This window comes from Urocampus carinirostris, chromosome 11, assembly GCF_059441175.1.
Source record: "Urocampus carinirostris isolate Australia breed hairy pipefish chromosome 11, RoL_Ucar_1.0, whole genome shotgun sequence".
Classification (NCBI taxonomy): domain Eukaryota; kingdom Metazoa; phylum Chordata; class Actinopteri; order Syngnathiformes; family Syngnathidae; genus Urocampus; species Urocampus carinirostris.
In genome coordinates, this window is record NC_142359.1 from 29835507 (window position 1) to 29850512 (window position 15006).

Here is a 15006-nt window from a genome sequence, read left to right on the forward strand (position 1 = left end):
GGTCAAGCACTAGTCCTTAGGTTTTACAAGCACTTTGTTGCTGCGACTAACGTATTTATTTGGCTTTGTGTAAATATTAAAAAAAAGAAAAAGAAAACGTGACTATAGTTACATATTTTTATTGAAGCTCAGTTGATACATTTAAAAAAGAAAAAGAAAACGTGACTAGAGTTACATATTTTTATTGAAGCTCAGTTGATACATTTATTTAAAAACAAAAAAAAAACAGCATATCGTTATTCCTTAACAAAAAACAACATATACTTTTTGAAAAGGAAATATTTAAAAAAAGTACCCGTAAGAAGAAGGGGAACTTCTTTCCGTAGAATCCCACCCTGAAGAACTCTGGCTCGAGTCTTTGTTGGTCCATGATCTTGTCGTAAAGCGACGCTTCCAGCATCTAGTGACTCAAACAAGGATTCATGAAAACACCCCCCAAAAAATAAAGGGAAAAAAATTGTAAAAAAATAGACCCACCAGGATACAACATGAATCAGTTATGAGATGGGGATCATAAAGTGAAATTGCTATTTAGAGGGGGATAAAAACCTATGGTAGTGTTTAGCTATTGCGTTCCGAACCCTAAAGACCCCAGAAAAAGAGATTTAAGATAACAAAAAGTAAAGTAAGTACAACTTTAAATAACATTAAAACAAATATAAATGTAAAGGTAACAAGAAATGTTATCTAACTTGACATGACTGTGACATTACTTAAACTGGTAGAGTTGAGTTAGTGGGTTGATGCAAAGGAGCAGAGGAGATGATGCCGATGGGTTAAAGATTAAACTGATTTTAAATCTTACACTTAAAAAAATTGTCACGCACTTAGGATATTCCCTTGCTTCAATTGCTTACGTATATTTAAAATAGTTCCGATTGTTAATTGGTTACGGTCTTGTAACAAGGGGAGCCATTCGTGTGACTTCTTTGTACTTAATAATCAGGGTTGGGTAGGGTTACTTTAACTGGATTACTTTCAATTACTTTTGGATTACTCCAATACCAAATATGCTAATAAAAGACAAACAGAAACTAAATATGAATGAAATTACTAAATTGTGTGCAGGATTGGGGAGTAACGGAATACATGGAATGGCAAAAATGATGTTGGCAAGCTGTTTGGATTTATTTTCATTTTGTTTCTGTTGCATTTTATGTTAGTTTTGCCGGAGATCAAAGAGATCAAAGCCAGGAGAGAAAGCTTACCACATGTTGTGAGTCATAATTTTATTCATATTTAGTTTATTTTGTCTTTTATTAGCATATTTGGTATTGGAGTGATCCAAAAGTAATTGAAAGTAATCCAGTTAAAGTAACCCTACCCAACTCTGTTGATAATTGCATGTTTTATTTCCATGATAATCATGTTTTTGCTTTTCCCTTTAGCATCACTGCAAGCCTTGCGGCCCAGAGTGAATAGATGCAGTACAAAAAAATATCGTATTGTACCGCCAACTCCGAAAATTCTAAACTGATACGAAATAGAGAAAGGCAAAGTGGGAGGGAGCAAATCAGCATCTTTCGAGATTTTGTGACACAAACCAAAAGTAGACCAGCATTTTATACAACGACCAATAGCAGACAGGCAAGACGTTACTCTGCCTAAGACTTTTGTGTTTTAGGGCACACAAAACTATTCATAGTTGACTGCATAAAGTGGGGGAAATACTGACAGAGGGACAAAAAAAACATCTTATTACAAACTGTAAAGTGAAAATGACTTGAGGCGGGGTTTCCTTATCCCGGGGATCTCCTCTTTAATCCAACTTCCTCACCCGCATTTTGCTGAGGTTGCGGTAGTCATAGTAGGACTCATACTGGTCGGCTAGCTCCCGGCAAAGGATGATGCCGTTCTCCCAACACTGGCGACAACAATAATTTAAAAAAAACACGATTTCGCTGCACAACTGAATTGAGCGAAAACAAAAAATACTATAACATCATAAGTTTTCTTTTGCTCACCTTGCCTCTGTCAAAGTTCTGGACGATGGTTAAGTGCAAAAACTCCTTTCTTTGCCACTCGCTCTGCATGGGGTAGTTGAGGAACTCTCGCAAAGGCCGGTCCGACCACTCCAGGAGTTCGTCGTACAGTAGCAGAGTGTATGACGCCTCTGGCATAAAAAACAGATTACCATGTCACAAAATTAACAAATCACCTGAAAAGACAGGTTGCAGCAAGTTATTATATAAATTATATATATATATATATATATATATATATATATATATATATATATATATATATATATATATATATATATATATATATATGTATATTACATTTTACATATATTACATTTTCACCTATAAGCATGGCATGTTTGAAATGAAAGAAAACGGGCCTTCAATTAAAAATGCTACAAAACAAAAATGGTTGACTGTTCCATTAGAATATTTAGCTGACATAAGACACACTTGATGATAAGGCGCAGGCTTTATATGCAACTCATGTCTCAATACTTCACCCCTTTACGCCCAAACTTTACCCTTTGATGTATCATAGTGTTCTTTACTATCATGGATCCATCTACGACGCCCACCTTACACCAACAAATCAAGCACACAGGCATGTGTGTTTCAAAATAGAGTAGATCAAAACTGCTCTAGTATGTGCCTAATAGTTGTGAAAATACCCCAGATAATACATAGATACATAGAATATATTACATAAAATGAAAAAGAATTAAACAGCATTGAAATTTATTAAAAACCTTACAAATGAAACTTAACTTCCTTTTGACTCAAACTGATATAAAAACTAAAGTAAACAATTCCCAAACTATTAAATCAAATGATTATCACCCACAAGTAAAGCGAGGGTGGTGCTAGTGTTTTCGTTTGACATCTAAGTCCGTATTTGTACACTGGAGATCAAAATTAGAGAACACCTTGTAAAAAATCTTATCATTTTGAAATAATACTATATACACTGTCTCAAGGTTAAATTAAATTTTATGTTGTATAGAGTATAATAGTTCAACACTTTTTTCCCCAAATGTCTGAAATAATTTTCAGAAAAAGCACTGATCAAAATTGGAAAACACACTGATAAAAATTAGAGAACAACAATGACTTTAGCATGAAAAAAAATCTGAAGGTTACAACAGTCAGCAATAAGTAAGACGTTTACAGGCGTCTGCTGTGAATGACTCCAGCACATCTGCAGCCAGGATAGCACTCGTCTCTCACACTGCTCTGGTGTGATTTTAGTCCATTCTTCTTCCAGCCTACTCCAGAGTTCAGTGATTGTAGTGGGTTTCTTGGCCATAAATTTGTCAACAATGATTTTCCAGAGATTCTATATTGGGTTGAGATAAGGACTCTGGGCAGGCGAAGCCATTAATGCAATATTTTCACCTTCAAAGAAATCATTTACCCGTTTACACAGAGCATTGGGCAATGAATGTAAGTAAGAAACCATGCATTGTGGAAACGATTACCGATTGACATGCTTCGAAGTGACCTGTCCTCCCTTGCATTTGTCTTCCGTGCACATCCAGTCTTCTTGGGCGACTTGAACGAGTTTGTAGTTTTGTAAAGATTCAATATTCTTGAAATAACATTTTTTTGGAACAATCAACTTGTCTTGCTATAGCTGATAAGATCATTCATTTCATTTTCATCCGGACAACATGCTGCCAGAGGCTATCAGTCACTTAAGGACAGCCCTTCACCTGGCAAAGTCAGTGAAACTGGCACTTAGAACGCCATTTAAATAAGGGTTGGCAGATAATCAAGGAAATAAGTACCATGTGCTAGATTAGCACCATTAAGAGTGAGACACATGAAAGTGTTCTCTAATTTTTACCAGTGCATTTTTTTTTAAAAATTACAGGGTTTTTATTTGGTAAAATGCCTTATCCGTTTTATGAAAAAGTGTTGCAGTAGCATGTTGAGCAGTGAAGATAAATATATATATTCCCAGAAAGACATTCGACACTCAGAAAAACATTGAATATCAACACCATCTTTTACAGTCAGGTAGTGTTACCACAGATGCAAAAACTGCCCAAAAAAGTTGACTCATTATTTATGGTTTTGCTGAGTCTTCAGCTTTTCCAGAAAGACATTCTACTCTCCCAGGCGGGGACAAATAGGGATATGCCACCCAAACATGGTTTCGCGTCTCAACGTGGCTGATGCCCTGATTGGCGCACAACTATTCTAGTTCTTTCTAATGTTGTTACCTGTATAGTTCTGTGCCTTGAGGTGCAAGTCATACAGCTTGTGGATGTATCGGATGTACATTTCCTCCTTGTTCAGTTCCGTTTTGTAGAAATTCTAAGCAGAAAAGACAACAAACCAACCCAGTTCTTAAACATGAATCCCAATCATGAGTCTGGACACGCCTCGCCAACTTACCAATAGACTGACGGTGCACCCGATTTTCTTGCCATCCACTTCACCTAGCTTCATGCAGTCCCTGTTGGAGAATGAGCCGGGATAGCGAGGTTAAATAAAAAAAACTAAAAAAAAACTTGACAAGCTCCTGAAGGGGCCGGGACCGATCACCTGTAATCCAGGAGCCGCTCCATCAATCGGGTGACTGTTGCGATGAGGGAAATGCCGCTTTCCCGCCAAGTCTCTCGCTCAATCTTCTTTAGAAGGCTGAGTGAAAAACAGACGGGAATATAAACCAAACATTTGGTGGTCGTACCGCCAATATCGCCCCGAGCATAGAGATCTATTCATTAAGGATCACCTCACACCGAAAAAAAGAAGAGCGTCTTACCTAGGGTACGGACCAAACAGAGGAATTCTAATCCAGGTGGGAAAGCATAGGCGGGATAAATTAATACGATTAGTTTTCGCACACACAAACACGCGGGTTAGTTTTGAGGTTAGTCAAAGCACGTGGAGGAAATGGCATGTGTAAACACACACACAGACACACACACAAAAACACTAGAGGACCGAAAATGCAGCAATTCTAAATAATAAATGAAACCTCCATCCATGCATTATGTGCACCGCTTATCCTCAGTAGGATCTCAGGGGTGCTGGAGCCCATCCCATCTATCTTCGGGCAGTGGGCAGGGGACACCCTACACTAGCATGTCAACCCCTGCATTTACCAGCTGGCAGAGACGGGAGGCAGCGTCGTGGCCGTCATAGACTTTCTGGACTGGTTTGCAGGCTGGGGGCGTCGTTGAAGTCATGCACTTTCCGGACATTTTCAACATCTTACCTAATGTTTACTATTATGTGTACAGTAATGCTAATTGTAATTCACCCTGGTCAATCCTGGAAGGGGGATTACCACATATGAGGTCCTTTCTCAAAGTTTCTCTTTTCTCCTCACACTGAGGTTTTTGAGTTGTTCCTTGCCCGCATGCTTGTTTGAGATCAGGTAATTGTGTAATTTTGTAATTGTAATCCTGTGCAGTCCTTTGAGACATTTTTGTGATTAAGGGACATATAAATAAATTTGACTAGACTTTACTTAACTGGTTGCCAGCCAGTCGCAGGGCACAGAGACAGACAACTCACTCTCTCACTCACACCTAAGGACAATTCGGACCAGCCAATTAACCTAAAATACACGTTTTTGGAATGTGGGAGGAAACCGGAGTGCCCGGAAGAAACCCACGCAAGCACGGGGAGAACATGCAAACTCCACACAGGAAGGTTCAATCTCATGACCTCAGAACTGTGCCGCACAATAAATAAAATATATAATTTTGAATTTGGAATTTGAACAATATAGGTATACGCAAAAGTAAATAAAAAAATAAACAAAACATTGGGTACATAATTAATATAAGTGAGCTGATATAAATATAAAAAAAACCAAATACTGAAAATCTGAATGAAAATATAAACAAATACATATAGAGAAATAATGCAATCCCAAATATCTTGTGGTTAATAGGTACTAGAGCCCCCAGAGATAGTTGAAAATCACCCTCGTTTTTAACATCAGTCGACAGGGATTAATACCGGAAAAATAGCCATCATAGAAGCTACAATTGTTCTCTCTGCCCCCGTAATAGTCGACCGGCAATAATGGACTGTGGCCAAAACAGTGCAGATTATTTCAGGCGGGTCATATCGTTACGAATCACGACTCTCTGCAAGTTCACGCCCGCAGCAATATAGGATTAAAAATAAAGGATCGCAGCCGTGCACGTGCAGTTCATTTTAAGTGGAGAAAACGACAAAAAAGAGGCATGACAAAAATGTGCTTTGCCAGTCCCAAATTTCTATCAATATGGACATGGCCACCAGGGTAATGAATTGTGGCCAAAACAGTGCAGATTATTTCAGGCGGGTCATAGCGTTACGAATCACGACTCTCTGCAAGTTTAAGCTCGCAGCAATATGGGATTAAAGATAAAGGATCGCACCCGCGCAAGTGCAGTTTATTTTAAGTGGAGAAAACGACAAAAAAGAGGCATGACAAAAATGTGCTTTTCCAGTCCAAGTAGCAAGGGATTGAAATTATTTTAAATTTTTTGAATGCAAAAATAAAACTGAGCGTCAACATAAATATTGTAATCAAAGGGACGGTGTGTAATATTAGTGCCTCCTAGTGGTACAAAAGACTTTTATTTATTGAAGAAAAAAAACACAGTGGAATCCTCACTTAGGCAACTGCAATGATTGTCCATCAGGATTCCTACACGCTGTGTTCTGAGGCACACCAGACAACACATTGCCATTTAGTGGTTAAATATTACACATCGGGGCTTTAAGAGAACAAAAAATGTGTATACAATAAATCTAAATATATAAAAAAAAAAGGTTCTGTGCTTAAATAATTTTCTCATGCTTTATGACCCGGCGTTGTGTATTGGTGAAATTTCATATTTATTTTATTATTTACCCCAACCTTTATCTTAAATTGTGTTCTTACATTTTTGCATGTATTCATTTATCTTTATCTATGTGTCAATTGTGTTATTACTGCTTGTATTCACAGTTATATTTGCAATTAAGTTAAACTTCACCTATATTTAGATGTACTTATTATCATTGTTGGCATTTTTGGTCCCCCATAGAGCACAAAGTACACTTGCCGAAAAACAAACCTGGGAAGCCATTGAAGACCAAGACTAGACACATGTGAGAACGAACAGAAACGACGTCCCTACACCCCTCTCTTGACCCCTACAATACCCCCTTCCCTACTCACCTTTGCACGAGAGGTTCACAATACATCGTCAGCGCTAACAAAAAGTGGGTGTGTTTGCGCGCACACAATCGTTTTCGGCTTTTTGGTTGCCAGGCAACCAAAGTCATCTTCCCGACTGTCTTTGTTAGGAAGAGAAAAGCTCAACCAAACAGATCTCTCTGTGACATTACGATTGCAATCGGAAATTGACCGGGTTGCATGTTTCATTGGCAGATTAGTTTTTCCTTTTAATTATTATTGATCTTATTTTATGAAAATAATACATTTAAAAAAGATTATCGTACATGGAAAAGATACTCTATTTTAAAATAATTTGCTACACATTACACAAATTTACTATCTTGTCCACCACACACAGAAATACTTTACTGGGTATAATGGATTGCAGCAAAAAAAGTGCAGTTCACTTTACACAGTGGCCTAAACAAAAAAAAATGCACTCTGGCAAGCCTTGCTCTTTAGCAATAGTTGACAGCAGATAACTGTGCATTTCCATTTAGGTGACGGTCTCCACCCACAGATATATGGTATTGGGAATAACGGATCGCGGCCATAGGAGTGAAGATCATTTTAGGTGGAAATAATGGCAAAAAAGGAGCGACCACGCCCAACAAAGGTGTGCTATGAAGGTTGCTGTTTGCAGCAATATGCAATGGATTGCAGCCAAAACAGTGCAGTTCTTTTTATGCAGGACACAATGACACCGAACTGCAGCCTAAACTGAAAAAAGTGCACACTGCTTTTCCCTGTAATAGTCGGACAGAGATAATGTATCACGGCTACAATATTCTAGTTTACTTCTAGTGGACAGAACAGCAAAAAAGAAAAAGAAAAACAATGCTCTCTGTGGGCCCCAGCTAGCAGCAATATGCTATTGGGAATAATGGATCAGGGAATATTTTTTAACCAGTCATGCATTGAGGCTGTGAAGTATAAAGTAGAGAGGGATTACAGTATTTGATTTTCAGTGTATTGTGGCAAATTGTTTTGAGTATGAAATGGCATCACACAGTACTGATCCCAATGTAGCGTTTTATTTTTTGGAAAATAAAACCAGCTTTTTCCAACTCACATGCTGTTGAAGAGTTCCCTGTATGTCTCGTCGCCTTTGCCTTCCGACATCAGGCTGTCCAGCTTGTCGATGAGCTTGGCCTCCACCTTCGTTAGAAAAATAATAATGAAATTTTGACTTCCTAGAAACATTTTGAGCCTTTTATATTTCATTTTTGCTATGAATAGAACATTTAATCAAATTGATTTTAAATAAATCAGAATAAGAGCAAATTCATGAATTATGTCCCTCATTAAGCACTAAATTGTAAAATATGCATTAAACCCTTATGATGTAATGCGGCTTGCTCAGTTTTTTACTTTTTCTTTCATTAAATTTGATAAATACAGTAATCACTTGTTTTAACGTAGGTTACGTCTCAAAAATAATCAAAGATAAGCAAAATTTGTAAAGTAGAAACCTTAATTTTTGGTAATTATTGGCAACTATTATACAATTAAATACTTTACCATGCACTAAAGAGAAAGAACCATTTTTTAAGGCTCGGGATTTGTTTGACAAATAAAAGTACTGTATAATTGTTCTTGTAGTTGTTTGTTTTTTTAAATAACCGTTGCACCGTAAAATAATAATAAGCGGTGAGACTGTGTAGCAAATCAGAATTTCGGAAAAAAGCGTGAGAGGCAAAACTGTGAAAAGTAAACCAGTTGTAGTGAGGGACTACTGTACAGTTGATCAAGTTGTTTTACATGCGTATACAGCTTAGACTGCAACGTTATTGACAGACTCAGGCAAAAAATGGGGCGGGGTGACTGTTTAGCCAATTAGAATGCAGAAAACAATGCATGATGCTTAATTGTGAAGTAGCAAAACTGTGAAAGTAAACTGCGTTGTAGTAAGCGGATTGTACAGTAATCTCTCGCTGTAGTTCTGGTAAATTGGGATGTTTCTTTGGTTTTAATGTATGATACATTATTCATTAAATGCATAAATAAAGGTTCCTGCTTTGCGGGTTTTGACCATCTGAGAACCTTTTTGGAAACTCAACTCTTGTCGAAAAATGGGGCATTTCTGTATCTTGATAGATGGAATAAATACCTGATTCAAAATAAATAGCAAGTAAAGACAATGCAGCCAGCTATTTGCATATTTGGGACACTGGGGGCGGAGAGTGGGACTAAAAGGACATATTTGTATCTGTAGCACTGTACTAATTTTTAATACATAATATATTTTTTACATTTGGCCGGCCATATTATAAAGCCTGAAAAGTGGCATGTTGCACAAGGGCCTCAATTTGCCCACCCCTGTTATAAGGACTTTGTAGACGTGCCTGTTTAAAATTGCCGCTGCGCCTCTGTTCCCAATCCATCATGTCGTGGAAGATAGGGATCATGACGTTCCTCAGGTCAGGCTGTGGCACCAACGTAACTTCGAGGAAGGGGCCGATCATGGCCGGAATGAAATTCAACTTGTGCTCCCCTAAATTCTGCCACATGCTGAAGATCTCACAACCCATCATCACCCTCATGTCTCCGTACCTGTGCGAGCCAGAAAGGTGACGTAACAACATGGTGAAAAAGCACGATGATCATCTTACCTCTCCAAGGTTTTCTTCCGCTTTGAGGGTGAGAACAACTCCAGCTGGAGGCAAGGTTGGTTGATGAACAACACCGACAGGTAGAAGTAGGAATCCCACACCTCAGAAGCAAAAAGAATGTCAACAAAAGCTTATTTTCAGGGGCATCATATTCAGAATTTACCTTGTAGTCAAATTTGTCATTGAGGAAGTTTTTCCTAAGGGCTTCAGAGAGGTAGAGGACGGTGGTGATGATCACGCTAGACGAAGCACAGCAAGAATGTGTCAATTTTGAGGAAAAACTGCATCAAGACTGAAAACCTTGAGGCCAGAGATGAGCGAAAATTGCTGAATTCAAAATAAATCAATTGTAAGAATCCATGAGGAAAAGAAACACTAACTTATTGGTCAGAAGTCTCATGACGGTCCAATCTTTGGGGAACATCTCCGGTCGGATTAGAATTCTGAAGACAGTAAAGATCTGAAGTAGGAAATCCTGGACACAGACAAGGATACATTTCAGTTTTACTTAAGCGGTCTTAACGCAGACATGGGAAAAAGGAGTGTTTTTTTTTATTGTAATCCCTTTGTAATGTGGAACATGTGATTTGCAAAAATCCACAAAAAAGCACAACCTCCATTGTACATGTGCTCTGCTGACCCCCTCTCACAGCAATTGTTAACACGGGATATTGGATCACGGGCACATAGGTGCTGTTCCTTTTAGGTGGAAAGAACAAAAAAAAAGAACCCTAAGCATGACACAAATTTCCTCTGTCAGACTGCTCTCAGCAATAGTTGATCGTGGAAAATCTTAAAGCGAGCAAAAACAAGATGCCGCCCCCTTCGCCTTTTTCATCATTAATTATTTGTGTTAATAAATTGTGTGTTTTTTTTCCATCGGCCTGGTTAATTGATTCCATCTTCTTGGGATTATTAATTCATAACAGAACTCAAAGAGCTCAAGTAAAAATATATATTTTTTTTAATCAGTGTTGGATATTATAGCTTGGCAGCACGGCGGCACAGCAGTTAGCGCGTGTGCGGCACAGTTCTGAGGTCATGAGATTGAACCTCCTGTGTGGAGTTTGCATGTTCTCCCCGTGCTTGCATGGGTTTCCTCCGGGCACCCCGGTTTCCTCCCACATTCCAAAAACATGCATGTCAGGTTAATTGGCCGGTTCAAATTGTCCCTAGGTTTGAATGAGCGGGTGAATGGTTGTGTGTTCCTGTGTGCCCTGCGACTGGCTGGCAACCAGTTCAGGGTGTCCCCTGCCTACTGCCCGAAGACAGCTGAGATGGGCTCCAGCATCCACGTGACCCTACTGAGGATAACTGGTGCAGAAAATGGATGGAGGGATGGATGGAAATTCTAGCATCCTTCAGAGGAATAAAAAAAGATTTATGGTGGAGCACGAGTAACACCTAGAGGCAAAGTCGTTTACTGATTGCAGTAAAGAATAATTTGTTTAAATCCTAACCATTTTCAAAATTAAAGCTAAAAAAATCCCTAAACTTCCGATGTTTAGTTTGCGATGAGAAAAAGCGAAAGAAACTTTTATACAGATTCTTAATAACCGTAAGTATGTCTTTCTAAATTAACCCTTAATCATGAATAATTGACCAGAACAATTTTAGCCACACTCCTAATAATAACAACAGAATAAAAATATAGTAACAACATAGTAATAACATGATAGAAGTATTGTTTTATTCTTCAGAACTAATATCAAATTTGTCACCCTTTGGACTCATCAGTAAAAAAAAAAATGTTTAAATGGTGACTACTGATCCAAAGGAAAAGCTGCAAAAATAAATTGCGAAAACACTTATTTAACAGCAGAATCTGAAACAAGCGGGTGTACCCTCAAGTCATCCTTGCTGCCGAACGCCTGCAGCAGCTGCTGGTAGTGTTTGTCGCTCATCTGTCGCAGCAGAGCTAGCAAACACGCCACAAACTCCCCCTGGCGCACAAACACAAAATACAGATTGTCAATCATCTTTTTTCTTTTTTTTTAAGCGTGCTGGCATACGTACAGTCACATCTTGGTGCTGAAGTCTCATGGTGGGACCGGCAGGCTGAGGTCGGTTGCTGATTTCCAGGATGGTCCTGAGCAGAACCGCCAGCAGGCTCTCCATAATCAGGTCCACTTGTTCAGAGACCGCCGGCTCCTGACCAGGAAACCAAACGAGTAGCATTGATGTTTTCCTACATTATGATTTTCATCATTTCACTTGTGCTACCTTTCAACTAAATTCAAGACAGAATCCATTCCAGATCCAATTGCCTAATCAAGTGTGTGAACTATAAATATTTAAAATACTGTGATCCCTCGCTTATCGCGGTAAATCAGGACCAGAACCCCCTATCATTTACAAAAAACTTACGCCCTTATTATATGGGCTCTGCTGGTACTTTATACATTGCGGCGATCTGGCTCCGACAAAAGTGCACTGCACTTGAGCCATTATCCCAAATCCCATATTGCTGCGAGCAGGGGCCAGCAGCGCACCTTTTTGTTGTGCCTGGCGGCTCTGTTTTGTTGTTCTATCCACCCAAAAGTGAAATGCACTCAGGTGGCCGCGCAGCATTATCCTGATCACATATTGCTGTGAGAAGGGGGCGGCAGAGCACATTTTTGTTGGGCCTGACGGCTATTTTGGCGATTACGTTATTTCCGCCTCAAATGAACTGCATTTGGGCGACCATGACCCATTATTCCAAATACTATTCAACTGCAGGCAGAGGCCAGCAGAGTGCATTTTTATTGGGCCTGGTGGCTCTTTTTCTTACCATTCTTTCCATCAAAAAGAGAACCACACTCCTGCAGCCATGACCCCTTATCCCCAATCCCATATTGCTAATATCAGGAACAGGCTAAAGGCATTTTAGTCGGGAAGGATTTTTTTATAGCCTGTCTAAAATTAAATGCACTTATGACTATTGATGAGAGCAGGGGCCGTGGGAGCACATTTTTGGGGTGTTCTAAGCAACCCATTTTAGCCCGCCCGCCAAAAAAAAGGACTTGCCCTCTTTTGGCCGTGATCCTCTATTTTTAGTTGGCTATTGCTGAGAGCAGGGGCAGACAAAGCAAGTTTGTGTCATGCAGGAAGATCCCCCCACCCCCATTCTTTACCCAAAAATTAAACAGCACCTGTGCACCTACAATCCATTACCCCTGGTCTTAATTTTGTTGATAAAAGGAGCTGGTAGAGCTGTTTAAGTGTGGCATTGTGGCCTGCCTATAATTAACTTGAGTATTCTGGCTTCAGTAAATTATCCCAAGTCGACTATTGCTAAAAGTGAGCTGAGAGAGCAAATTAGTTTCATGCCTGACAATTTTCCTGTTCTTTCCGCCTAAAATAAACATTACCCGTGTGGCTGTGGTCCATTGTCCCCAGTTCACTATTGCTGGAAGCAGAGGGCCGGCAGAGCCCATGTTAAAAATAGGAGGGGGTGTACTTAGCGGATTTCTGCAGGTTCTGGTCCCCATTAACCACCTTACACAAGGAATTACAGTATCTTACTGTATCAGTAAATTATTACACTGCTTGTTTAAAATCGTTTTCTTTTTTTTCAGTGAAGCACTACAGAAATTTAGGTCGAAATTATCACAAGCGCATACCAAAGCCACGTTCGATCTACATAACATGATGCTCACAGTGACGCCGTTCTCCTCCTTCTTGATGAGCGACAGCATGCTGGTAAGGATGCGGGCGCACATCACAAGGTCCTTCTGCTCCTGCAAATGAGCCTGTAAGATCCGAAGAACCACCGGCAGCAGAACGCACCTCGATTCTAGGGGATTTTAGGGGGGCAGACAGAGTCAGGTTGTCACTTGAAGCGTGTGGGGCAGGCGAACGGTTGACTACTAACCAAGGTTGACGTATAGCTGGCTTTCCACCGTCTTGGCCAAGCACTGCAGCTTGACGGCTTCCAAGGGGCAGTCGGCCTGGAGTACTGTGGGCAGGCTGCCCAGCGTCTCCCGCACAAAAGCCGCCACCTCCCGCACTGTGAAAATCTTCAGGAGCTCGCTGTACACCGCCGGGAACGCTCGCAGGAACACCGCCTGCAGGCAGTAGATAATAATTATACCGGGGCATTTAAACTCTCAAACAGGAAGTGCGGCTGCTAGCTAATTATGAAGGCTTACAGAAAATGTTGTTTAGGCACAGGACATATCGAAAGAAAGCGTGAACCCCCATTTTAATTAGGAAATAAATATGATCCTAGCTTTTACATTATTTACTAAACAACAGTTGAACATTTCTAAGTTTCTTGAAAATACTCGTTTCAGAGAAAACTTCTGGTAAAAAAAGCTTTTTGTGAAAGAATGTATTTCATGCACAATTTTCACTTGGTTTGTGATACCTCTGATATCTAAACAATGCTTTCCTATAACACAAGGGCACTTTGCTGGCAAAATAACGTTTAAATGCAATAACAATGAACTTATGCAGGAACTTAACAAGAACCTTTCAGCCTCCAATGTCTCGATCACTGGATAGAGGAAGCAACAGTGAGATTTGCGGACAAGGTCTTATCAAAGCCATTCCTGCTGTCAGGTGGTGATTTATCATACTGAAATGTTTCCAGAGGCTTGATATTTACCAATCAGCAGCAATAAAGTCGTTTTTAAATAACACACAAAAAAAATATATATATATATTTTTTACGTTTTGGTAGTCAGGAAAAATGCTTCTGAAAAGAGATTTATACGTTATGGCACTAAATAAGATAATATATTTTTCTAGACAAGAAACAAATTAATGCAACAGTTGACAAAGATTGAAAATCTTTTTTCCAGAACGGATGGAGAGGAAAAAAAAGAAGAAGAAAAAAATGAAAATTCACAGTTTGCAAATTTAAGAATTCCATTCTTATGTTGAATGTGCTTCTTAGACAATGATAGCACCTAAGATACATAAATGCAAAGTAGTGTTCATTAAAGGTGGGGTGCGTTGTTTGAGGTGTTATTCTCTCTATTACCTATGTATCAGCAATGTCCACCTGGGTTAATGTTGCATGAAAATGGTGAAAGTAAGAAAAGATGTGCTTCGAGTCGAGTCCAAACGGCAACCAAAACCCAAAGAAAGACAAAACAAAACAAAACTTGCACTTGCATCATGGATTAGCTGACTGAGGCTGCAATGATACCAAAGGCCTAGAGATGGCAGCCAAGAGTAACAAAGTTTCAAATTCCGTACAGCTCTTTTAAGAGTGCCATTATTGGGTTTTAAGTGCTTTTTTGACTTTCAAAAAATATCTGCAAACGAC

The 15006-nt window shown here is 39.4% G+C and overlaps 1 protein-coding gene across 1 annotated transcript in view; it reads right to left on the reverse strand.

Moving 5' to 3' along the window:
• Nucleotides 1-15006, reverse strand: part of dock4b (dedicator of cytokinesis 4b) — a 151962-nt gene that overhangs the window by 46801 nt on the left and 90155 nt on the right. The window contains exons 22-37 of the mRNA XM_088346703.1: nt 13606-13798; nt 13391-13527; nt 11766-11900; nt 11594-11692; nt 10130-10224; nt 9913-9988; nt 9750-9850; nt 9483-9690; nt 8210-8295; nt 4735-4761; nt 4515-4610; nt 4365-4425; nt 4190-4283; nt 1965-2113; nt 1778-1864; nt 296-400 (exon numbers count right to left, since the gene is read on the reverse strand). Of these exons, the coding sequence (XP_088202829.1) occupies nt 296-400; nt 1778-1864; nt 1965-2113; nt 4190-4283; nt 4365-4425; nt 4515-4610; nt 4735-4761; nt 8210-8295; nt 9483-9690; nt 9750-9850; nt 9913-9988; nt 10130-10224; nt 11594-11692; nt 11766-11900; nt 13391-13527; nt 13606-13798 (1749 nt within the window). The remainder of the gene's footprint in view (nt 1-295; nt 401-1777; nt 1865-1964; nt 2114-4189; nt 4284-4364; nt 4426-4514; nt 4611-4734; nt 4762-8209; nt 8296-9482; nt 9691-9749; nt 9851-9912; nt 9989-10129; nt 10225-11593; nt 11693-11765; nt 11901-13390; nt 13528-13605; nt 13799-15006) is intronic.